At 51.1% G+C, this 24290-nt stretch overlaps 1 protein-coding gene across 4 annotated transcripts in view; it reads left to right on the top strand.

The window, feature by feature from the left end:
* The window catches only part of VPS26C (VPS26 endosomal protein sorting factor C), a 47662-nt gene extending 25855 nt beyond the window's left edge, over positions 1–21807 (top strand). The window contains exons 3-8 of one of the 4 annotated variants that reach the window (XM_047875280.1): positions 1882–2031; positions 9625–9705; positions 13119–13193; positions 17985–18135; positions 18376–18524; positions 21099–21807. In XM_047875280.1, the coding sequence (XP_047731236.1) occupies positions 1882–2031; positions 9625–9705; positions 13119–13193; positions 17985–18135; positions 18376–18524; positions 21099–21164 (672 nt within the window). In that variant the 3' untranslated portion in view covers positions 21165–21807. Of the gene's footprint in view, positions 1–1881; positions 2032–9624; positions 9706–13118; positions 13194–17984; positions 18136–18375; positions 18529–21098 lie in introns of all 4 variants that reach the window. The other 3 variants (XM_047875279.1, XM_047875282.1, XM_047875281.1) reach the window with 3 other exon arrangements.
* The last annotated feature ends 2483 nt before the right edge of the window (positions 21808–24290 follow it).

Here is a 24290-nt window from a genome sequence, read left to right as displayed (position 1 = left end):
CAGTGATAGTCATACTTTTTTTTTTTTTTTTTTTTTTTTTTTATGAAATTTATTGACAAATTGGTTTCCATACAACACCCAGTGCTCATCCCAAAAGGTGCCCTCCTCAATACCCATCACCCACCCTCTCCTCCCTCCCACCCCCCATCAACCCTCAGTTTGTTCTCAGTTTTTAAGTCTCTTATGCTTTGGCTCTCTCCCATTCTAACCTCTTTTTTTTTTTTTCCTTCCCCTCCCCCATGGGTTCCTGTGAAGTTTCTCAGGATCCACATAAGAGTGAAACCATATGGTATCTGTCTTTCTCTGTATGGCTTATTTCACTTAGCATCACACTCTCCAGTTCCATCCACGTTGCTACGAAAGGCCATATTTCATTTTTTCTCATTGCCACGTAATATTCCATTGTGTATATAAACCACAATTTCTTTATCCATTCATCAGTTGATGGACATTTAGGCTCTTTCCATAATTTGGCTATTGTTGAGAGTGCTGCTATGAACATTGGGGTACAAGTGCCCCTATGCATCAGTGCTCCTGTATCCCTTGGATAAATTCCTAGCAGTGCTATTGCTGGGTCATAGGGTAGGTCTATTTTTAATTTTCTGAGGAACCTCCACACTGCTTTCCAGAGCGGCTGCACCAATTTGCATTCCCACCAACAGTGCAAGAGGGTTCCCGTTTCTCCACATCCTCTCCAGCATCTATAGTCTCCTGATTTGCTCATTTTGGCCACTCTGACTGGCGTGAGGTGATACCTGAGTGTGGTTTTGATTTGTATTTCCCTGATAAGGAGCGACGCTGAACATCTTTTCATGTGCCCATACTTTTAATACTTACTCATCAAACTGAAAAAAATACTCCGATATTTTGATTCTGAATATCTCCTGCGATTGAAAGTCTGTTTTGATTCCTAGAAGATAGGACGAGGAAAACTATAAGTGGTCTAAATTCAGCCTTTCAAGAGACCAGAGCCCTTCTGAGACGTTGTGCCTTTGGCTCTGGCACTCACCTTCCCAAAACAAAACTGTTACTTGATATTCAGATAAGACGCAGGTAGGGCAGTGGCCCTTCTTTCCTTTTTGTCATTTTGGGTAGGGGTCTGTGTTCCGGAATATCAACTCTTTTTCCGTACTTATAGTTTCCGTTTCCTGAAGGACATGTTAACTCTCAGTGTTGAGAGGGAAGGAGGTGAGAGGAGAGAAGGGCTCTTGTTGCCCGCGTTCAGATTCCGGCCTTCGCACCCTCTTCCGCGGTCTCCCTGCTTTCCTCCAGCAGCACTTCGAGACTCACTTCAGAAGTCGGAGATCTTCTGAGTGATGCTAACCCAGGGCTTGGAACACGTTAACTACGGTGTGATGGCTGCCTTCAGGCAGGTTCCCAGTGTGATGCAGAGGCACGCAGGGCTGAGGCCGGGCGGGCCCGCTCCCTCCGCACACGGCGGGCGGGCGGTGGGCAGGCTCCCGGGAGGCTGGTGTCTGGTGTCCGAGGCGTGAGAAGCCCCGGTTCAGGTGGCGGCCCTCCTGGCCGCTCATCCTGACTGTGCTGCACCTGCTTCTTCATTCTGAAGGTCAGAGTGCCAGTCAGGAGGGTTGATAGGATAGTTGACTGAGCTTTTTGGGGAGAGGAGAGGAAATACCGCTTCAGATGTGCCCCAAGCATCGAAGCATCCGGTACCGTGAATGAACCATTGTTGTGCCAGAGACTTGAGCCAACTGTGTGCTCACCTGCAGATACAGAGCTGTGCGGCCCAGGACACCGGGAGGGGGGCACCCAAGGGCTCGTGGCTCGCGGCTCTCAGGAGATCATTAACGGACACGGTAATTTGGAAGTACATCTAGAAGTGCGTGTTGATAGATGGAGTTGTTGTTTTTTTCTTTACAGCCTATCCAGATTATCAATAGCACCATCGAAATGGTGAAGCCAGGAAAGTTTCCCAGCGGCAAAACAGAAATTCCTTTTGAGTTTCCCCTGCACGTGAAGGGCAACAAAGTTCTGTACGAGACTTACCACGGCGTGTTTGTCAACATTCAGGTGAGCGCTTCCTGACGCTGTGGGGCCACCTTCACGGCTGTTCCTCTGCAAAACGGCTCCGTGTCTCTTTCACTGAAAGTTAACAGACAGACCCAAGAAGTTGATGTTGCAGTTGTTGCCGAGACCTCCTGTGTGTATCCTATTTTGATTTCTCATTTTGCTTTGCAGAACACAGTTTGTGTGCGGCTGTTAGTTTTGACAGACATCCCAGAGGACCCGTGCTACACGGCTTCTTTGAAAAAACTCCGTTGTTTCTTTTGGCCCCCACTCAGGCCGCATGGACACCGTGCGAGGGGTGCTTTTATTGTTTGGTGATAGATACGCCCTCACGTCTCTCTGGCACCCGCACTAATTGCCTATTTTCTACGTATAAATATCTCTTTGTTAGATATCCAAAGGCTACTACTCTAACATAGGCTTGTATTCTTGATTGAACAAACCTTGTAAATGAGGGGAAGTGAATTTATGACTTCCTGTCTACCTCCGCCAGCTCAGGATGCCTTTCACAGCCACTATTGTGTCAGGCACAGTTTGGAGTCATGACTCAGAGCGAGGGAGCGAGCGAGAGAGCCTTTCCTTTATTCCGTGGAAAGAAAGGTACTTTTGTGATACCAGCTCTGCAGGGTTCCCCTTGCTGGATGAGACAAAACCATCTTGTCTTACGTACGTGCAAGAGGGCAGCAAGTTGGGAAGTTTTTTGATTTATTGAGTTTTAGCCGACAATTCGGTCTTGGTAAGTCCCCGTTCCCCTGCCTCAAATGTAACACTTTAAAAATGCAACACTTTAAAAATGCGGTTCCTCAAAACACTCCTGAGAGTTTTAACTGATGGTCTGTCTACGTGTGAGTTCCATGAAGTGCTTAAAAGATGGGCAGACCAGAACCACGTGCAGCCTGGCCGTACTGTGCTGCACGGAGTATCTTTCTACAAAGAAAAACTGTATCTAATCCTTTGTTATTGGTGCACCTGTTTCAGGCAGTCTGTATACTGAAGGCTTTGGACAGGCCCGTAGGAAGTACTTGTAACAGTGGGGAAGCGTCTAGATTGGAAGGAACCTGCCTGCATAGACGTGAGTCCTCTGGCCAGCTTTCTAGGCTGGGAGCACTTTCACCGTATAAGACCATAAATGCAAAATGCCTTTTTAGCAAGAGTGAGACCATCTCAAACGTTTATTTGGAAATCATATTTATTCTCTTTCCAGAATCAGCATCACCGCACTTTCCTGACATGGTAGCTCTTTAATCCTGTTTATTTAATAACATAAGCATATGTTCATTAGAAACCGAATAGAATAGTGTTCAAGTTTCAGTGGCATACTTCTTGTTACTTCCTCCTATGTTCTTTGTTTTTGTTAAAAGATTAATTGTTTGAAATCAAATTGGAGGGCCGCCTGGCTGGCTTAGTTGGTGGAACATGTGACTCTTGATCTCGGGGTTGTGGATTCAAGCCCTACGTTGGGTGAAGAGATTACTTAAAAAAATAAAATCTTTCAGGATGCCTGGGTGGCTCAGTGGGTTAAGCATCCATCTTCGGCTCAGGTCATGATCTCATGGTTCGTGGGTTTGAGCCCCAGTGTTGAGCCCTGTGCTAACAGCTCGGAGCCCGGAGGCTGCTTCGGATCCTGTGTCTCCTTCTCTCTCTGCCCCTCCCCTGCTTGCACTCTGTCTCTCAGAAATAACTAGAATATTAAAAAAATGATAATAAAACCTTAAAAAATCATATTGGAAATTTCATTCTTTTCCAGATGTTGCCAGGAAGGGCATGTGGACCTACAGTTGACCCTTGAACGGCATGGGTTTGAACCGTGCGGGTCCACTTACTTGCGGATATTTTTGTCAGTACATACAGTCCAGTGCTATAAATGTGTTTTCTCTTCCTTGAGTTTCCTAATAACATTTTCTTTTCTCTAGCTTACCTTATTGTAAGAATATAGTATATGATACATATAACCTAACAAAATATGTGTTAATCCACTGTTAATGTTATCACTCAGGCTTTTGGTCAACAGTAGGCTCTCAGTAGTGATGGTTTTGGGAAGTCACAAGTTACACCTGGGTTTTTGGACTGGTTCCCCTAACTCCCCATTGTTCGTAAGAGTCAACTGTACATAAAAACTTGTGTACTTATGTCCTGCATAGCTGGATGTAAGTTGGAAATTCTTTAAAATGCCGTTAGAGGGCTAACATGTGGTGAATTCTTTTAGTAAGGTGTATACTCTCCCGACCCAACCTTTATTTTGGCCCTAAGATCTTACCCCTGGAGGGTTAACTTCAGAATGCTACAACCTGGAATTCTCTACCTCCCCAAATATCTCACAGATTTCTAAAGATGAGGAGATTTCTTCTTATCCTAACCTTAGATTTATAAGAGCTTATCACCTAGATTCAACATTCATTAGAATTTTGCCACCTTTGTTTCATCTGTATTTATGCTTCCTGAATCATTTCAAAGTTAGTTACAGAATCTCGACACTTCATCTAGAGGCACTTCAATGTCCATCTCTGGAAAAGAGGGACATTCTCCTACAGAATCACAGTTGACATGTTCACACTTGTCAAAATTAACAGGAATTCTCAAATACCATCTCATTCCCAATTCATATTCAAATTTGTCATTGCTTCTTTTGAGAAAATACACTTTAAAAAAAAAGATTTTATTTAATTCATTAAAAAACTTTTTTTTAATGTTTATTTTTGAGAGAGAGAGAGAGAGAGAGAGAGAGAACATAAGCAGGGGAGGGGCAGAGAGAGAGGGAGACCCAGAATCCGAAGCAGGCTCCTGGCTCTGAGCTGTCAGCACAGAGCCTGATGCGGGGCTTGAACTCGTGAACTGCGAGATCATGACCTGGGCCAAAGTCGGACGGACGCTCAACCTACTGAGCCACCTAGGCTCCCCAATTTAATTTATTTTTTAAAATGTTTATTTATTTTTGAGAGAGAGAGAGAGAGAGCATGAGAGAGTGCGTGGGGAGGGGGCAGAGAGAAAGAAAGAATCCCAAGCAGTGCAGAGCCCACAGTGGGGCTCAAACTCAAAACCCTGAGACCAAGAATCACACGCTCCACCGACTGAGCCAGCCAGGTGCCCCTTGAAAATATACTTCTTGGGCGAAACTAGGATTATGGGTTTTTTAAATCTGCTTTTCACTGATCGGTTGATTCAGTCATTCGGTTTCTAGATGGGTCTTTTGCTAGCCTTCTTGTTTTATTAGCAGAGCAAGTGCCTCCCAGAGTCCACGGTAACCACTTGTGGTCACAGGGCTGGCCTTTGCACCATCGCTTACCACGCTTACTCTGCAGATTCATGGGCGGTTTACTTTGGATAGAAGGTGGTGTTAAACTAGATAGAAAGTGTTATTAAACCTAGTAACATCCTCTTTCTTGAATGACGTGGGCACAAAGACATTTTACGCTTATAATTTGAATTGTGTTGTAGTGACATATTGTAAAAACAGTAAAAACCATAAGACAGAATAAAGGGTTTAAGATGCAGCCAGTGTTAAATTCCCAGCTTGCAGGGTCTGGGTTTCCTTGTGACTCCTTAGACGGAGGCTCAGCGGTGTTTGCCCGTCTTCTTCTCAGGCCTGTTCTCACCTTCATGATGAGATCATGCATACGAGAATCTGCCCGCTTTCCCTAGTTGTCCTTGGTGCGCCTTTTCTTTTAAAAGTTATGTAAATCGTAGGCAAGTTTTATTATGTTTGTTCCACTCATGTGGCCATACTAACAACGTTTTGTCCTATAATAACACAGCATAGAGCAGTACTAACATGTCTGAAATCGCAATTCAAAATTAGTTTATCCAGATGCTAGTCATTCTTTGTCATAGTTCAGAATATCCTTTCTGGGAGTCTGCTTCAAATCTATTGGCAGTCTTCTTTCTTCTTCCTGTTGGCTCTGTGTTTACTGACGGTCATAGAAGATCCAATCTTGCACCTCCTTCTGGAGCCCTGCTCAGTCTGACCGTCCTGACCCCCTCTGACCTGCGGAAACTCCTACCACCTGGACCATTTCTTCACGATTGGGCAAGAGCGCGATAAAGCAAAAAGGTCGAGGGCTTTGCAGCAGACAGATCTGGGCTTGAGTTGTGTGTTGTGTAAAGATTCAGAGCGTGGGTTTTGGCAGCCAGCAGGTGTAAATTCATATCCCACCTCTGTGACCCCGAACAGCCTTCATGACCTCCTCCTAGGGGATTAATGAGGTCTTGGCATGAAGTGCTTAGTTAGCTCAGTGCCTGGCACACGGAATGGTCCCAGTCCGTATTTGTTGAATGATTGAATATAAATGAGGTATTGGTAGCCGTCCTTGCCTTATCCTAACAGTTCTATTGGAGTTGTTAGAATTAACTGAGATGGTGCATGTGAAAGAATTAACATAATTCCTGGAACAAAAATCAGCATGTTCCTCTTCTCCGCCTTTCTCCCCACCCTCGCTTGTTAGCATCTGCCCCATGTTACGAATTATTGCCTCCATACTTAAAAACATTCCGTGGCCAGAAGTTGATGCCACTTGTTCTCACTCCTTTGCGAGTGATGGAAATCCAGTTCAAGCTGACTTCGCCTAAAAAAGGTATCAGATCATAGACCCAGAAGTGCGGGAGGCCAGTTGTGTCTCCGGCTCCGTTGTCTTCTGTGCAGGCCTCATTCTCAGCTGGGTTCTTCCCTGGCCACGGCAGAGCTGGCTGCTAGCGTGTGGCTGGCGTACGATCTACTGGATTGGCACCCCAGCAGAAAGAGTTGTTTCCGACAGTCCCCGTAGCAGGCCTGGCTTACCGGTCACTTCCAGGAGGCTGATGGGAGGTCAGCTCTGCCAAAGCCCTGAGACTAAAAATGAGGAAGGGGAAGTTCCCACTGGGAAAAGAATGCAAGAGACCAGGCAGGTCCAAACAAAATGTCGCCCATGCTAGACAGCGTGTGGGCTGTGTAGGAGAAAGACAAAACACGTGTGTGCATACACACAGACTACACACATACACACATGTTGTGTGCACACACACGTATACAGATCTAACAGTACCAGGCCTCACTGAGCTTGTCTGGCTGGGGAGACCAGATTGAAATCTCAAAAGAGAATGTGTGTGTGTGTGTGTGTGTGTGTGTGTGTGTGTGTGTGTACACGTATATATACATCCCTTGTCTACAAAGATCTTTATATATAGGTATATAGATACAGAGAGGCGCCTGGGTGGCTCAGTCAGTTGAGCGTCCGACATCGGCTCAGGTCATGATCTCACAGTCTGTGAGTTCGAGCCCCATATCGAGCTCTGTGCTGATGGCTCAGAGCCTGGAGCCTGCTTCCGATTCTGTGTCTCCCTCTCACTCTGCCCCTTCCCTGCTCATGCTCTGCCTCTCTCTGTCTCAAAAATAAATAAAAACATTAAGAAAAAAATTAAAAAAAAAAGATATATAGATACAGATATAGATATAGATCTTTGTAGATCTTTATATATATAAAGGTCTTTGTAGACAAGGGATGTTTCTTTAGAAAAATGTTTTAGGGGTGCCTGGGTGGCTCAGTCGGTTAAGCGTCCAACTCTTGGTCTCTGCTTGGGCCATGATCTTACAGTTCTTGAGTTTGAGCCCTGTGTCAGGCTCTGCACTGACAATGTGGAGCCTGCTTAGGATTCTCTCCCTCTCTCTGCCCTTCCCCTGCTCATGTTCTCTCTCTCCCGAAATAAACAAATTTTTAAAAATGTTTTAATATCCCAGTAACACCTTAAATATATAGCAACTCCTTGTATAATGTGGACAGGTCGTTCATAATAATGTAGCTTCTTGATTCAACCATGCATGTAGTCCCAGTTATATAAAATATTTTGAACATAATTCTAAAGTTTTTCCTGGATGATTAAAACAGTAGCTGACTTTCTTCAATGTGGGTTATGTGATTTTTTTTTTTTAGATTAGCATGAAGACAGTGATCATGCTATAGATTTTTGTTACCAGTGTGTCAACCCACAGACAAGAACCATGTGAAGAAACGGTCCCAGGTCAGAGCTCTTAGCTCAGGGACCGGCCCTGCAGAGGGGCCCGCTCTCCCTTGGGTAGAACCGGGCCTGTCTTGCAGGAGGTACACGAGCAGTGGCTGGTTCAGAAAAACACCCCAGGCACAGCAGAGAAACCGAACACGGGTTAAAAGCTAGCGTGATGCCACCTGCCTTACCCGTCCCCGTCACCTTGCACTCAGGGTATGTCTGTGTATTGGCAGATGGGGAACGGCTGAGAGGGAGAATAGTTAAGATCGGCCATGCATCGACCCCTGGATACGTGGGGCGTCTTTATACTCTTCTCTTTACTTTTGCATATGGTCGGCTTTTCCAAAAGAAACGTTTTAAAAGATTTCCCCTTCTTTATTACTTCTTAAGGTTAAAATATGGAGAGCTAGGGGTGCCTGGGTGGCTCAGTCGGTTAAGCGTCCGGCTTCGCCCCAGATCATGATCTCACGGTTTGTGGGTTCGAGCCCCGCATCGGGCTCTGCTGGCGGCTTGGAGCCTGGAGCCTCCTTCGGATTCTGTGTCTCCCTCTCTCTCTCTGCTCCTTCCCCGCTCACACCCTGTCTCTCTGTCTCTCTCAAAAATAAATAGACCTGGGGCGCCTGGGTGGCTCAGTTGGTTGAGCATCCGACTTCAGCCCAGGTCATGATCTCGCGGTCTGTGGGTTCGAGCCCCGCATTGGGCTCTGTGCTGACAGCTCGGAGCCCGGAGCCTGTTTCAGATTCTGTGTCTCCCTCTCTCTCTGACCCTCCCCTGTTCATGCTCTGTCTCTCTCTGTCTCAAAAATAAATAAACATTAAAAAAATAAATAAATAAAAATAAATAGACCTTAAAACAGTTAATTGAAATGTGGAGAGCTAGTTTTGGGGAGCCCTGGAGTCTTAGACCTTGAGCACCGTCACCGCAGAGTCCTCTCTTCGCTAAAGCCGGAACTCCTGGGTGCAGGGTCCGACTCCCATCTTGTTCCGTCACCCGGCGCCGTGCTGTGCACACGGTGCCACAGGCAGCTTGCTTCTCAGGGGCGGTTCGTGAAATGCCAGACGCTGTCCTGGGGCTTCTTGTCCTTCCTGTGTGTTTTCTAATCCTCGGGACAAAATAGCTGCCACTTTACTAAGAGCTGCTATGTGCCTGCCAGACCCTGTACTAAGTGGGTGTCACACATTATCTCATTCGGCCCTTGCTGCAGGCAGGTACTAATATCCCCATTTTAAAGAGATGCCTCCTCTTTAAAGCTCAGACGGGTTGTCTTATTTGTCAGGGTTCACACGCTAAGACAGACAGCTGGATTTAAAGCGGCTTTTGCTTCCAGGTGCACATTCTTTCCACTCTCTGCCTCTTATAGGTGAGACTCTGTGCCTTTGCACCAGCGGGTCAACTATGGGGCGGCCACGGCATCACCCGAAAGTGTGTCTTTGCTTTTGGTCTTTTTATAGAAATGCCTTTACTTTGAGCACTGGCTCCCCCAGTTATGTATATTAGGTTCATATAACACAGTAGTTGGACCACGTTTCCCTGAAAGTTGGCTTTCTTGGTCTTTGGATAAAGTTCCAAGGTGGAAGCAGACCACACTAAAACGGCATTTTCTTGTCTGATTTCGCCTTCCAGTATACCCTGCGTTGTGACATGAGGCGGTCTCTGTTGGCCAAGGACGTGACGAAGACTTGCGAATTCATCGTTCACTCCGCTGTAAGCTGTGTTCGGGGCTCTGCGCGTCATGATGGGACTCTTCCGTAGGGTCTGGTCTTTTCCCCCGTTTGTAGGCCAAGAAGTTAGCCTGGTGCTGTGTCATGGCTGCTGGGGAAGAGACTCCTGGCTTGGAGACAGGGACGCTGGTGTCTCCTGGCAGGATCAGAACCCTCCAGGGGGCCGTGCCTCTGCTGAGAAACAGCGGGCAGGGGGCCCACCTCTGTCATAGCGAGCAGCAGGCCTGTTTCCGAGGGACGCATCTCTTCCTTTCTCAAGGTCATGACGGCCACACAACCCAGAGCAATGGCCCGCCTCAGACAAGGGATGGTCAGGACCTTACCTTGTTGGCACGCCCAGCGAGAGCACACAGGGACCTTCGGGGTCAGGGTGGGTCGCTTCTCCCAACACTTTCTTTTTTTTTTTTTTTTTAATACATTTTTTTTTAAATGTTTTATTCATTTTTGAGAGACATAGACCATGGGTGGGGGAGGGGCAGAGAGAGAGAGGGAGACACAGAATCCGAAGCAGGCTCTGGGCTCTGAGCTGTCAGCACAGAGCCCAACACGGGGCTCGAACCCACAAACCGTGAGATCACAGCCTGAGCCAATGGCAGACATTTAACTGACTGAGCCACCCAGGCGCCCCTCTCCCAGGACCTTCTGTTACTATTTTGCAGTGACAACATATTCTTTATTTTATTTATTTATTCATTTAAAAAATTTTTTTACAACATATTCTTTAAAATTTCCTTTCACGTGCCGACTGAGGGAACTGGATCCCTCTCCCCTGTGGCTGTTGGCGATTCCGGGTGAATTCAAGGTAGAGTCCGCCGCCCATCTGTGCTGTTCCTTGGTCATCGTGCAGAGCCTCACGGTGACTGGCCCTGTCCGCCCTAGGTGTGACACGTGTGACGGATGTCCACAGCATTGGATTCCCTTGTCTCCCGGGCCTCTCTGCAGGCCGTGTCGTCCTTCCCTTCCCTGGGCTGTGTGCTCACACCTCCAGGTCAGGGCCGGCTCCTGCTTTCTCTAGGCCAGCGCTAGCCTAGCTCCCCCCTTGAATGGCCGCCTAGACTCAGATTGTAGCGCATCTGCCTTTCATTTGATCCTGAGCAGTTTGGAGACGGAGGTGGCCAAACTGGGGTTCCTGGAGGTGCCCAGGTGAACGGGGTCTGGACGTGTCGGCGCACGTCTGCCTGGGCCGTCCCCGGGCTGACCCGGGAACACCGCTTCTGAGGGCCTCACCGGGCCGGGTGAGACCCGTGCGTGTGCTCCGTGAGCGAACGGGTTCTGTGGGGCTGCGGGCCGTGTCAAGATGGCACCAAACCGGACAGACGCAGAAGCCACTAGCTTTCCCTGACTCGCTTCCGTTCGTAGGTAATTGCGCAAGGCGCCGCGTCCTGGGGACCCCACACGTTTCCCGTGGTCCCTGCCACGTGCCTTAGTAAATGGGGGCTTCTACAGAGCTCCACGGGGACGCACGTTGCTTTTGTGGAAAATTTGCAATTGTATTTCTTTTGTACTGTTATGAAATGTCCATGGATGTCTTTTAGTAGTGGTTACATAAAAATGTAAGACTTAAATCTCTCGTGCAGAAGATTGGCAAAATCACCGATGTCCTTTATTTCCAACGTTTTTGTGATTTTTTTTTTTAGGACGTCTAACATTTATCATTAACCCCTTATTAAATTTTTAATAATCATTGTTTAAGTGTCTTTTAGTGATAATATATTATATAAAATATTAAAAATATATTATTCTTTTTTTGGAAGTCATGTGATTTAGGTATTTTCCTTTTTTGTATCAAAGGTCTTCACATGGAAGCAAAAAAAAGTTTTTTTTCTTTAATGTGGATTATTCCGTAAAAGAGACATATACCCTTTTTATGTCTTTAACAAAAAGAACCTCCAGCTTTGTGAAGGAGAATAAACCCAAATTCAGCTCCCTGCCCAGAGCCACACTCCAGGCCAGGTCTTCCCTGACCCCTGACCCCCAGCCTGCTCGTGACCGTAGGGCCCTGTCAGAGGTCAGCTCAGGGCGGGCACCAGTGGCAGGGCCGTGTGGGGCTTCCTCCCTGCTCCTGGCAGCTTACCAACACCCAGCCTTCAAGGACCGTGTTTTTGGGGGCGCCTTGTGGCTCAGTTGGTTAAGCGTCCGACTTTGGCTCAGGTCATGATCTCACCGCTCGTGGGTTCAAGCCCCACGTCGGGCTCCGTGCTGACAGGTCGGAGCCTGGAGCCTGCTTCGGGTTCTGTGTCTCCCTCTCTCTCTGCCCCGCCCCTGCTCATGCTCTACCTCTCTGTCTCTCTCAAAAATAAATAAACATTAAAAAACTAATAATAAAAAAAGAACCCCGTTCTTGGGGTGCCTGGCTTGCACAGTTGCTGGAACGTGCAGCTCTTGATCTCAGGGTTGTGAGTTCAAGCCCCATGTTGGGGCTTAAAATCTTAAAAATAAAATCTTAAAAAAAATTACAAAAATAATCCTGTTCTTTTTTACGAACTATTTCATGAGAAGGATAAAACCATGCTGTGATCTCTAGTCGACAAGTTAAATACTCCTTTAAATGCCGTGAGGAAGAATATATCCACTGAAGACTATGTTCATGAACCTATTAATAAGAATATTGTGTAGAATACGCCTTTGGTAAATGAGTAAACTTGGCATTTTGGCTCCTGGCATCTGGGTGTCAGTGGCCTTTGGATCCCAGCGCCGGAGCGGAATCCGCCAGGCAGGCCCTCATGAAGCTCGGCAGTGCCGATGGGTTCCGCAGCTGTGTGACGTGGAGGTGACCGTGCTTGGCTGACGATGGCAACATTTATGATTATTTAATGGGAGTGACCCTCCCGGTGGACATTTGGACGGCTGGGTGGCTCACAGTGCCGGCCTTGGAGCCAGACCACCCGGGTTTGAATCTCGGTTCTGCCACTTGAGACCATCTGAGTTCTCTGTGCCTCGCTGTCCTTGTCTGTGAAGTGGGGCTAGTGACCGTAACAGCACCCCATAGGCTCGTCACGCTCAGTCAGTAGCACATCAGAGGTACTTGGTGTCAGCTCTTATTCTAAGAGCTTTAACGTGAATACCTTCCAATAATACTACCCTTGGTTCTTAGGTCTGATTTTTAATTCCCGGACCTGAAAGGGACCTGATAGGTTAAGAAAGTGGTCCCTCATTTTACAGATGAGGAAACTGAGTCACAGGGGATGAAGAAATGTGACAAAGAGCACAACACTGTCTTTCGGCAGAGCTGTGTTTGTAGAACCCAGGTGAGCTGCCTCGCACTGCCAGCTCCCCACCCCCCCGCCCCCCGATCCATTCTGCTGCCTTTCGTCTGTTTAAAAACGGAAAGGGAAGTTGGACCCATGGAACCCTGGGCCTTCAAGCAGCTGATGTTGGTTTTACCTCCTGTTTTAGCCTCAGAAGGGGAAGCTGACCCCGAGCCCTGTGGACTTCACTATCACTCCCGAAACCTTGCAGAACGTCCGAGAGGTACGTGCACTTCCCACTTGAAAGCCAGAGATGTTTTCTTGGTGACTGGACCCCGCAGACAGACCGTTGACCAAGGGTTCCTTCTTTGGGTATGAGGTCATCAGCAAGAGTAACGTTCTGATTATCTCTGTACCCAAAATAGCCTGGATTTTTCATTTGACTTCTTTTTTTTTTTTTTAATGTTTATTTGTATTAGAGAGTGTGTGTGTGTGTGTGTGTGCGTGCGTGAATGTGAGTGGGGGGAGGGGCAGAGAAAGACAGAATCCAAAGCAGGGCTCCAGGCTCCAAGCTATCAGCACGGAGCCCGACTAGGGGCTCGAACTCACAGACTGTGAGATCATGACCTGAGCTGAAGTCGGCCGCTTAACTGACTGAGCCACTCAGGCGCCCCTGGTTTGATTTCTTTTTAAACTCGGTAACTACTTGGAAGAAGAATGCTTTTCAGAGGCTGCTCCGGGAGCCTGTATGCCCACCATGGTCCCCCCCTCTCCTCCCGGTTCTATTGTGCTGCGGTCAGAGCCCCTTTTCCCTGAGTCCCGACCACCCCCGCACCCCTCACTTCTTAGCTGGCCACCTGGTCTCTTGTCCAAGGGCCTGGCTCTTCTTCCCTGCTGTCGTCCCGCATTCTGCTGTCCGGACCCTGTCATCTGGGTTAAAGGCAAGTCTGGGAGGCCTGGGGCACAGGAGCGGTTATTGGCCTCCCTGAGGTGGCAGGGGTGCGTCCTCAGGTGCCTCTCAGAAAGTCCCTTTACCATCTGGAGGGGACAGGACCCCCATGGCCTGGTTGGCTTGTACTCTCACAGGGATTTGAACATGACTGGACACGTGCAGGGAGTGCAGGTGGTAGTGACGGGCTGAGGCTGCGGCCGCGGCCCGGATCTCACTGCCCTGGTCCCTCCCCGGCCTCGGCTGTTCAGCCCGAGAACTACCCAGTAGTGTCCCAGTTGGCGCTCATGCTCTTAACTGGTTTGTGTTTCTTAGGAATCTAAACAATACAGAACCAGGTGACAGAACGGGAGAGGGGAGGGGGCTGAGTAGATCCAAGAGCGTCTTGTAAAGAGCACCCAGCCAGATCCTTTGAACGAGTTTGTTTTGTTCCTTCCATCGTGTCCTGCGTGTACCTTAATGGTACCTTAATGTGTACCTTAATGTTTCTCTTTTTGCCTGGCCTTGGTCTAATTGATTAAGGTCGCAAGGGTTTTTTTTTCTGTTAGCGTACTGTTACTTGCTCCTTTTTTCTCTAACATCCTGTTTCTGTTTTCCTAACAGTTATCCCCAAATGTTCAAACATGCAGAGACAATCATGCGTTTCAGTAACAACACGGAGAACAAGAACCTTCTGCTGGAAGGTTTATAACATTCTCGCATTTTCCTCCTACCACACCCTTGTTTGTTGAAATAGTCTGAAATCTAAGGTCAGGTTTGTCTGTCTCATTTTTCTCAGTGTTAATTAAGCCTCTGTTGGCTTAGAAGCCATTTCTCATAGTTGCCTGAACTATCACAGGCAGGATTTAACTGTCACTGCTTCACTGGAGGTGTCACCGTGGTCATCGCTGCCTGTTGCTTCCTCTCCCATTCTCGTGTGTCTTCAGTTTATTTTCTGTGTTGCTGGAGTACATCCTAGAGTCATTCTTTCAGAAAGGGCGAGGAGTGAACTTACATCCTTGAGTGTCTAACAGACACCAGACACTGGAACCCTAGTTTGTCCAGGTCGAAGACTCTGGCTCTAATTTCATTTGCCCTTAGAACTTGGGAAGTAGCTGCCTGGTGTTCTGGTGCCTCGTGATTCTGATGATGACCTGATCCCCAAATTTGTGCGAGCTCATCTGTGTCTCCTCCCTCTTCCTTACCCAGTCCTGAAAACTTCCAGTATCTCCCCATCCTTAGCATTGTGGAACGTCTAAGCCCTTGCCTGGATTTTGATGTTTCCTTAGTCAGTGTGCCTGCTGTCTTTCCTTCAGCTCTGTGACCATCTCTCGGTGTCTCTTAGACGCGTCCCAGCAGAGTCCTTGGCTCGGTCTTCCAGCTCACTGATTTGCTCTTTGGTTGGTGTGGAGCCCAGCTATTGAAACGTTTGCTTCGGGCGCCTGGGTGGCTCAGTCGGTTGAGCGTCCTACTTCAGCTCAGGTCATGATCTCACGGTCTGTGAGTTCAAGCCCTGTATCAGGCTCTCTGCTGACAGCTCGGAGCCTGGAGCCTGCTTCGGATTCTGTGTCTCCCTCTCTCTCTGACCCTCCCCTGTTCATGCTCTGTCGCTCTCCGTCTCAAAAATAAATAAATGTTAAAAATAATAATAAAAAAAAATAATAATAAAAGAAACGTTTGCTTCAACAGCAGTGTGATTCATCTCCAAGCAGTTCCTCTCGCAAGATAGCGCCTCTTCCTGCAGACACACGGCCCTTCATCTCTCTTCCTGGTGATCCTGTTTGCTGGCGTCGGCCTCTTTTTCTTGCTTTTATTTTCCTCAAGTGTCTATCGGTTTTTGGGTGTCAGCTTATGTTTATATAAACGAGGATCAAACGTGTGTGGCCTTGTTAACCAGACTCTCTGTCCTCAGCCCAAATGATAATCTGTCCTTGTGGTTACACACGCACACTCTACCTGAGGAGCCCTGCTGCAGGGGAGGGGCATTCGGCCCTGTGGGCTCTCTTTGAAGGTGTGCAGGTGGCTTGTCTTCTGGAGTCAGAGCCTTGTCGTCCTGCATTGTGGCCGTAAATGGGGATGCTCGCCCAGCCTGCTCTGGGAGCGTCCTGGGTGGGAAGTCCCCCTCGAGGGGGGACACGCTGACCCCAGAGGCCGCCCATGGCCAGTTCCGCCATCCCTGTGGCTGCCCCACCCCGACTGCCCCTTCCCCGGGTGGGCCCCACCTCTGACCTCAGGGCTGCCCAGGGCCCGCTGGGAGCACGCGTGTGCAGAGCTCTGTCTTCTAACCGCAGGACGTGGTTCCCTGAGCCGGGAGCTTCACTGTCCGTGCGCTTTTATTCACAGAAACACTTCACCGGGCTGGTCTTTCTCTGTGTAGCTTGTTTTTTTGTTTGTTTGTTTATGCCAACGTCATGTCCCCGGGAGGAGGGGTAAAGTGAATTATTAGTCAGAATCTTTAGCTGGGCGTTGAGAGCTTTTCTTTTTTGCCAGTTGCCTGAAAGAATTTTAATGCAGACTGCGACTGCTTTTTAGTTTTTGGAACAAATAGCCTCTCTGTAGTTATTTTTAGAACTTTGTCTTGAATCAAGTCTTTTTTTAGAGCTCTCTGCCCTTGGGGCCAGCAGGTGCGGGTCCCTGCACCCCAGTTCCGGCGCTGCCTGACAGGGGAGACCAGTCACGGCCACTGCTGGCCCCTGAGGTGTGGCTAGTCTGAACTGAGATGAGCTCTGGGTGTCAGGTCCTGACTGGATTTCAAAAAGAAAGAGAATATAAATGTAATTTAAAAAAAAAAAAATTTTTTTTTTAACGTTTATTTATTTTTGAGACAGAGAGAGAGCATGAACAGGGGAGGGTCAGAGAGAGAGGGAGACACAGAATCCGAAGCAGGCTCCAGGCTCCGAGCTGTCAGCACAGAGCTCGACACAGGGCTCGAACTCACAGACCGTGAGATCATGACCTGAGCCAAAGTCGGACGCTTAACCGACCAAGCCACCCAGGTGCCCCTAAATGTAATTTTTAATATTGATTATATGTGGAAGGGAGAGTTTGGACCTTTTGGTTGATTTTAGCTGTTTCCTTTTACTCCTTAAAATATAGCTACTAGGAAATTTTAAATTACATAGGTGGTTCCCATTTTGGCTGCATTTTGTTTCTGTGAGACAGCAGTGCTCCAAACTCCACTTTAGTAACTGGGACCAGCGAGGTGAAGGCTTCTAGAACAGCTACCTCTGTTTATATCCACTTCCCACAAGAAATCATCATCCACCTGTGACCAGGTTCTTAGGTCTACAGAGGAAGCATCCAAAAGGTTTAGTCAAGCATTGATGACAATTGTTTTCTTTAAATGCCCTTGAGGGGTGCCTGGGTGGCTTAGTTGTTTGAGTGTCTGGCTCTTGATCTCAGCTCAGGTCTTGATCTCATGGTCATGAGTTCAGGCCCCGCATTGGGCTCTGCACTGGGAATGAAGCCTACTTAAAAAAACAGTAAATAAATAAAAAATAAAACTAAATGTGAAAAATTTTTTAAATTTCCTTGAAATAAGTGCCTTCGCGTTTCAAAATTGCATAATCGGGAGCATAGCATTTTTTTTTTTTTAATGTTTATTTTAGGGAGAGACAGCATGAGCAGGGGAGGGACAGAGAGAGAGGGAGACAATCTGAGGCAGGCTCCAGGCTCCGAGCTGTCAGCACAGAGCCCGACACGGGGCTCAAACTCACAAACCCTGAGATCGTGGCCTACGCCGAAGTCCAACGCTTAACCGACTGAGCCACCCAGGCCCCAATAATTGTTGATTATTTTTTTTAAACCTTTTGGGTGTATGTGTGACCGGTTGCCCGTGGCCCTTACACGCTCTTGGCAACTTCCTCGGGCGTTTTTAGGTCGTGTTGCTTGGCAAGAAGGAGCTTTCCAGATCTGATCTAGGCGATCGGGGCAGCTCCGAGGGAGCTGGCCATTCTGTGCGGGCCGTGTGGACGCCTGGTGTCTGCGGGCAGCTGTTGAGTAATTCAGTCTGTTAGCTGACTCGACCGTGGGTTTTACGAAAATCACCCAGCTTTGTGTTCGGTTTTTATCTGCACCGAGTGACTGACTGTGGAGTGATCTCCCTTGGCACCTTCGTCCCTGACGTCTTGCTTCTGTTCGTCGTAGAGAGCCCTGCTCCCCAAGTTTCTCATCAGGGGCCATCTCAGCTCAACCAGCTGTGTCATCACGCAGCCGCTGACGGGCGAGCTGCTGGTCGAGAGCTCGGAGGCCGCCATCAAGAGCATAGAGCTGCAGCTGGTCCGCGTGGAGACGTGCGGTAAGGGCCCTGCGGCCGGCGTGCCGAGGGGGCAGCGGGCGGAAGGGCGCGCCTCCCGCTTCCCGGACGCGTCCGTGTGAGAAGGCGCCACGCGGAGGGAGGCAGCTCGAGTCGTGTGGGGCAGACGGCCGCGCTGGGTGAGCGGGGTGACACAGGTGCTCACGGAGTCCCCGGGGTCTGTCGCTCGGCCCGTTTGGACACCCGCTGTGTCCTGACCGCTCGGCGGCCCGCCTCCCCCAGGGTGTGCCGAAGGATATGCCCGAGACGCCACGGAGATTCAGAACATTCAGATCGCCGACGGAGATGTTTGCCGGAGCCTGTCTGTCCCCATATACATGGTCTTCCCCCGGCTGTTCACCTGCCCTACGCTGGAGACCACCAACTTCAAAGTGGGTAAGCGCGCTGGCTCCCTGCCCCGGGCCTGCCGGGGTTCTCCCGTGAAGGCGGGGCCCGCAGAAGGGCCGCCGAGTGCCTGAGGCCCAGACCCACACGGGTCTGCTTGGGGCGGGCTCGGCCCAGAGCACCCAGTCCTCCGGGCACTCGGCAGGAGCTCCCCGAGAGGCTGCCGTGCCAGCCCTGACCGTACACGTGAGCGGCGCCGGCCCTCCACGGGGAGACAGCGTGGCCCTGTCGCCGTGGGGCAGGGACCGTGGGTTCGAGAAGGAAACTGGCACAGCGGGGAGCAAGCCCGCCGTGTGCGTGAGGAGGTCAGGCAGGCTCCTCTGATAGGCTGGCGTTTGGGGGAGACTCGGAAGTGACCGTCAGTGTGATCACCGTGAAGGCTGCTGCCTTCCACCAGCTGGCGGCGTCTTGGTCATTTTCCGTGATGAATATTTGTGAAGCCCCTTGAGTGCTTTTACCTGCCATGTGACATCATAACAAGCACGTCGTGGGGTCAGGACACCCGCGGCAGGAGCAGAGGGCGCCAGACTCCACTGTTTGCCAAACACGTACAAGGACGGCGACGTCTGCTAAAGACAGCGTGGAGTCAGATCTGACCCGAGCTAAGCTGCTGTGACTTATTTTTTCTAATTAAAAAAAAAATGTTTTTTTAACGTTTACTCATTAGTGAGAGAGAGAGAGAAAGAGACTGAGCATGAGCAGGGCAGGAGCAGAGAGAGAGGGAGACACAGAGTCCAAAGCAGGCTCCAGGCTCTGAGCTGTCAGCACGGAGCCCGATGCGGGGCTCGAACCCACGAACCGTGAGATCATGACCTGAGCCCAAGTTGGACGCCCAACAGACTGAGCCACCCAGGTGCCCCGCTGCTGTGACTTTTCTCACAAAACATGTGTGTGATTATTATCGAATAGCTGGTGTGTGCCCACAGCAGAGAGGGCAGGGCGCCAGGGGCTGGAGTGCAGAGCGAGCGCCCTCCGCTGCCCGCTTCCCCCCGCAGGTGCCCCCCTGGCGACCAGCGTCAGGCCCCCGGCACGCTGCCCACGGCGTCCTAAAGGCCGTGTTTTACTTCAGCATACTTTGATTTTAAGCCAGGAGGAGGAGCTTATCTGTTGCTTTCTCACTTGGTTTTTCTACATAAACTTCAAGAGCTCTAAACATTTTTGTTCTTCTGTGCTGTATTTTAAGCACTTAACTTTTTGCATGCTGTTTCTATCAGATTTAGAAAGTGTCCATGTAACATGTCATGCGAGCCTGCGATTCTTCCATATAAATCACGCCCTCAGTCCTTCAGCCGGGACAGCAGTAATGCTCTTCAGACCTGATCATCAATTTCGTGTGGTTTGGGGCTGACAGGCTCCCGGACACCGGTAGGGACTTGGTGGGGCTCACAGGCCGCCGGACACGGCTGGTCGGGAGCGCACGCAGCAGAGGGAGGGCCTGATGGCTGGGCCCCGCAGCTCCCGTGGGCCCTGGAGTTGCCGTCCATGGGCCCGGCTGAGGTGAGGCTCCGGGCGTCTGGCTGGGAGGTGGGAGCGAGCCGTACGTCCCAAGTGTCCAGCGGTACCTGCGTGCGCCCCCTTCAGCTTTGCTGGTGCTGACCACACGTGACCCAGTGCTCCGTCGGGCCCGGGTCCTCCCGCGGGGACCGGCTCAGGGCCCCGGAGCCTGGGCGGAATGGCTGTTCTGCCCCGTGTTCTCTGCCGTAAGGAGAGGCAGCACCAGCTCCCTGACCTGGGCCTTCCTGGCCTGCCGGGCGTCCAGCCACGCCGTGCCCCCTCCAGGGAGGACGGCAGGGGGGCGGGGGGATGGGGGAAGACGATGGCCACCAGAGTCCCAGCAGGCCGTTCGAGTGCCGTGGCGATCGTCACCATGAGGAGAGACGGGGGCGCTGCTGGCCCACAGCTCCTGCCAGGGCCCCCCCCTGCCCCCCCGGAAGGCAGACAGACACCCTCGGGGACACTATCCTCAGGACTCCAGCCACGAGGGCCTTGGGTGAGGTGACTGCAGAGCCCCTTCCCCAGCCGAGTTGCCTTGGTGCTTGGCCCTGGCCTCTTGGCACGGAGCTCCCCGCTCACACACACCGCTTTTGCTGTGGTCAACGAGAGACCGATCTTTGAACCGGCGTCTGGGGTGAATTAACCCCTCCTGCAAAGAACAACAGTGAAACCGCAGTCTCTCATTTGGGGCGGGAGACAGGGACCCACACAGCTGGCCAGTTCCCAGTCGGTTCTTCCATGAAGAACTGTTGGAAGGAAAAAAAAAAAAAAAAAAGCAAGACTATGAATGAGCAGAATGGATTCTAGAAGATTCTCTCTGGTAAGGACAGAGGATGAGGAAAGTGTGGTTGAAAAGCTGACCTCTTCCTGTTCCGAGGAGAGAAGACAAATTCCCCTAGAGAGAGTCCTCCCCAGTTCCCCTGGAAGCTGAGGGTGACCGTCGCGGGTGGCGGGCACAGAAGCCCCCAGGGCTGCCTGTGCGCCCCTCACCTTCAGAGCCAGGCGGTGGGTGTGTGGCCTCTGCTGCGGGGGCAGGTGAGTGTGACGCCCGTTCTTTCTTTTCTCAGAATTTGAGGTTAACATCGTTGTGCTTCTCCACCCCGATCACCTCATCACCGAGAACTTTCCGCTGAAGCTGTGCAGGATGTAGCCCAGGAGCGGGCAGTGTGGACGGCGGGAGCTGCGGGGCGGAAATGCGGCTGGGGGGCCGACCCATGGGAGCCGAAGCCCGCAGCTTGTGCTTCCTTTCTCGATGAATCTGTGTCAGAAACGGAGCTGACCCCCGGCCACAGTCACCGCGAAGCTTCTGCTTCCAGTGCTCGCCTCTCGTCAGACCTCTTCTTTAAGACTCAACAGGACTCCGTTGTTTTTGGCCAGATCGCTTGGCAGAAAGCAAAACGTCCTGGGACTCCTGACTTAACCGCCCCCTTGTAGAGGCAGTAAAACTACAAACGGCCGTTTGTGCTTGGCCGGAAAGTGGGATCCCGGAGGCCGAGGAAACCCTCCGCACCGAAGACTCCCCCGCAGCAAAGCAGCTTCGCCGGATGGTCACGGGCAAGCGGCCGGCTTACGACGTTTGTGGGTTCCGCCCGCGCGGGGCTGCGGGGACGGGGTCTGCGGATCATCCGCACGGGGCCGCAAGGCGGCATCCTCTAGAACGGTGTAGCATTTTTTCCCGACTCTGTCCTGTAGTCCTTTTGTAACATTTTTCATAACAACTTCCAAGTTTTGAGGGAACTGGAATAAAGCGTCCCTTCCTGGCACGGGAGGAAAAAACGTCTGTCTGCACCTGTTGTTGCTGGGTGGGTTCCGAATGGCAGGAGACCTGTGCCGGGCGCAGTAGGCGAAGACCCCTCTGCGGTGGGTGGTGCTGGGAAAATGCCCCGGACGTGATGAACTTGGCCTGCCCCCAAGCCCGGGACGGAGGTGCGTTCGTAAAGCCACGTGGCTCGCGGAATGTGAGCCCGTTGCGACGCGTTTCTTCCGTCTGATCCTGCCATTGTTTCTGGTGGTCCGCAACCAACAGGCCTCAGAAATAGGCCGTGTGCTTCGCACGTTCCCTGGCCTCCCTGACGGTCCCTCCGCCCGGTCAGGCCTGAGCAAGGCGGCCGGCTGACCACCCCCCTCCCCCCCCCCCCCCCCGCACCCTGGCCACGCCGCTCTCTTCCGCGACGGCGTCCCGCGACGGGCGAGGCCCAGGACGCGCACGCCTGAGTCAGGCACCGCGTTATCCTGGGGCTTCGCCAGCGAAACTGACAGCGCTTATCCACGGAGTCATTCCGAAGCTGGCTCCCAGAGAACGCATTTCCGGTTTATAAATCGCCCTTTATGCTCACGTGACATTAATAATTGTCTTTGATGATGTGTTTAGAGTATCAGAAGACAAAGAGGCCATACTTTCTGGGAAAGGCAGAAGTCATTTTTAGTGAAAAAAGAAAAAAGCTAAATAAGAATTTTGAGAAAAGGTTTGGGATGTATGTTGCTATAGGATTTCTTTAGTTGACCGGTTTTATGGATATAAATATGACGACTGCCCTTCTTAGGGGCTATTAACTCAAGACCTGCCAGCAGCCTGGCCGCTTTGATTTTCATCTCATTGGATCCGAGTGGCCCAGACAAGGGCCTCAGGCTGGCCATCTCCTTCCCCTTCCTGGCCAGACACCTCCCGTGGCTTTTTAAGGGAAACACAGATGTGTAGATATCTCGGACAGCGGCAACCGCCCGGCTACTGTCCTGGCTGGCTGGGGCCGGGGTATCCGCTGTCAGGTGCCCGGGGCTGCCAAATTCACCCGTTAGAGCAAGAGCAGAGGAGGGGGAGGGGAAGGAAAGAGTCTGAACCGTGAGTGTCTACCTGTATTAATTTGGAAACGCCCCTCGAGGCAGGAACGCACTTGCGCCGTCAGAGATCGGCAGGCGAGGGGCCTGGCTCCAGTTCTCGGCCATGTTGTAACTTCCGGCGTAAAGGTAAGAGGTAGATCAGAAATCAGGTGTGAAAAAGCCAAAGCGTTTGTGCCTGAATTCGTCCAGTCGATGTCCTGAGCCTACCTGCTCTGGTAGCTGGTGGGGAAGAACACCCTGGTGCCCTGTCTGCCCCCACCATTGGAATCTCATAATTCCCAGTCTGGGTCTGAATTCTCCTCTTAAAACTTCGGGGGTGGGCGGGTGGGGTTGGTGCCTGGGTGGCTCCATCAGTTAAGCTAAACGTGGTTTCCCTGTTCATGAGTTCGAGTCCCACATCAGGCTGACAGCCTGCTTCAGATCCTCTGTCCCCCCCCCCCGCGCCCCTCCCCCATTTGTGTGCACCTGCGCATGTTCTCTCTCTCTCTCTCTCTCTCTCAAAAATAAATAAACGTTTAAAAAAGTATTTAAAAAACTTTGGGGGAGAAGATTACCTCCACGTGCAGGCAGAGATGTGGGCTGTGGCAGATGGCTACACTCTGGGATCCCACGATCCCTTTCAGAATTTTTTTTCTGAAATAATGTGCTTCCATGAACCCAAGGCCACCTGAGTAGGGACTGACTTCCAACTCCTTTGCTGCTCGGTGTGGTTGTGTGATGAGGTGGCCGTGGGCCCAGGAGCAGCCTGCCGCCCAGCCCAGCCTAGCCGGAGCTCAGCGCCCTCGGGGTTGGCGGAGAAGCGGGGCACCCGTCCCCGAACGTGTAAGAACAGCTCACCTCCCCACCCTGTGTGACCACAGGAGGAAGGAAGGGACACCTCTCCGGACCCCCAGATTGCCGGGAGGCTTGGCAGCCCAACCCCACCCCAGAGCGGGTGGCGGGAAGGGCAGGAGCCCCACACCGGGGCCTGGGCCTGGTAGGGCCGGAGGTACCCACGCGTGTGCAACAAACATCTTCGTGACCCTCCGAGCTGCGAGATGGCTTTGAGGCTCTCAGGGGTCCAGAACCCTGCTTGGGTCGGCTGGCCAAGTGCCAGGATGGGTGGAAGCCCAGTACCCCTGGGAGCCGCCATCACCACCCATCAGGTGGCCACGCCCGGCCCCACCCAGGAAAACCTCCCTGACCCGAGTGGAAGGACCCAGGGCTGGTTTTCACGGTTACTGGTCAGTCGATTAAAAGGACTGAGTTGCTGGTTTCCCCGGAGAGAAGGGCCGGCTTAGCACCAAGAGTGAATTCAGGGAAGACAGCTGCACGGCATCCTTGTATCCTCCGCTTTGGGGGGAGAGCTGCAGCGGGCTCACGAGGGTGGGCTCGAGGGTCTTGAGCCGGCACCGACCGGTCCTTGAACCTTGTCAGGAGGT

This window comes from Prionailurus viverrinus, chromosome C2 (assembly GCF_022837055.1).
Source record: "Prionailurus viverrinus isolate Anna chromosome C2, UM_Priviv_1.0, whole genome shotgun sequence".
NCBI lineage: Eukaryota > Metazoa > Chordata > Mammalia > Carnivora > Felidae > Prionailurus > Prionailurus viverrinus.
The sequence above is the reverse complement of the archived record's forward strand: the minus strand, read 5'-3'. Positions and strand labels throughout refer to the sequence as shown.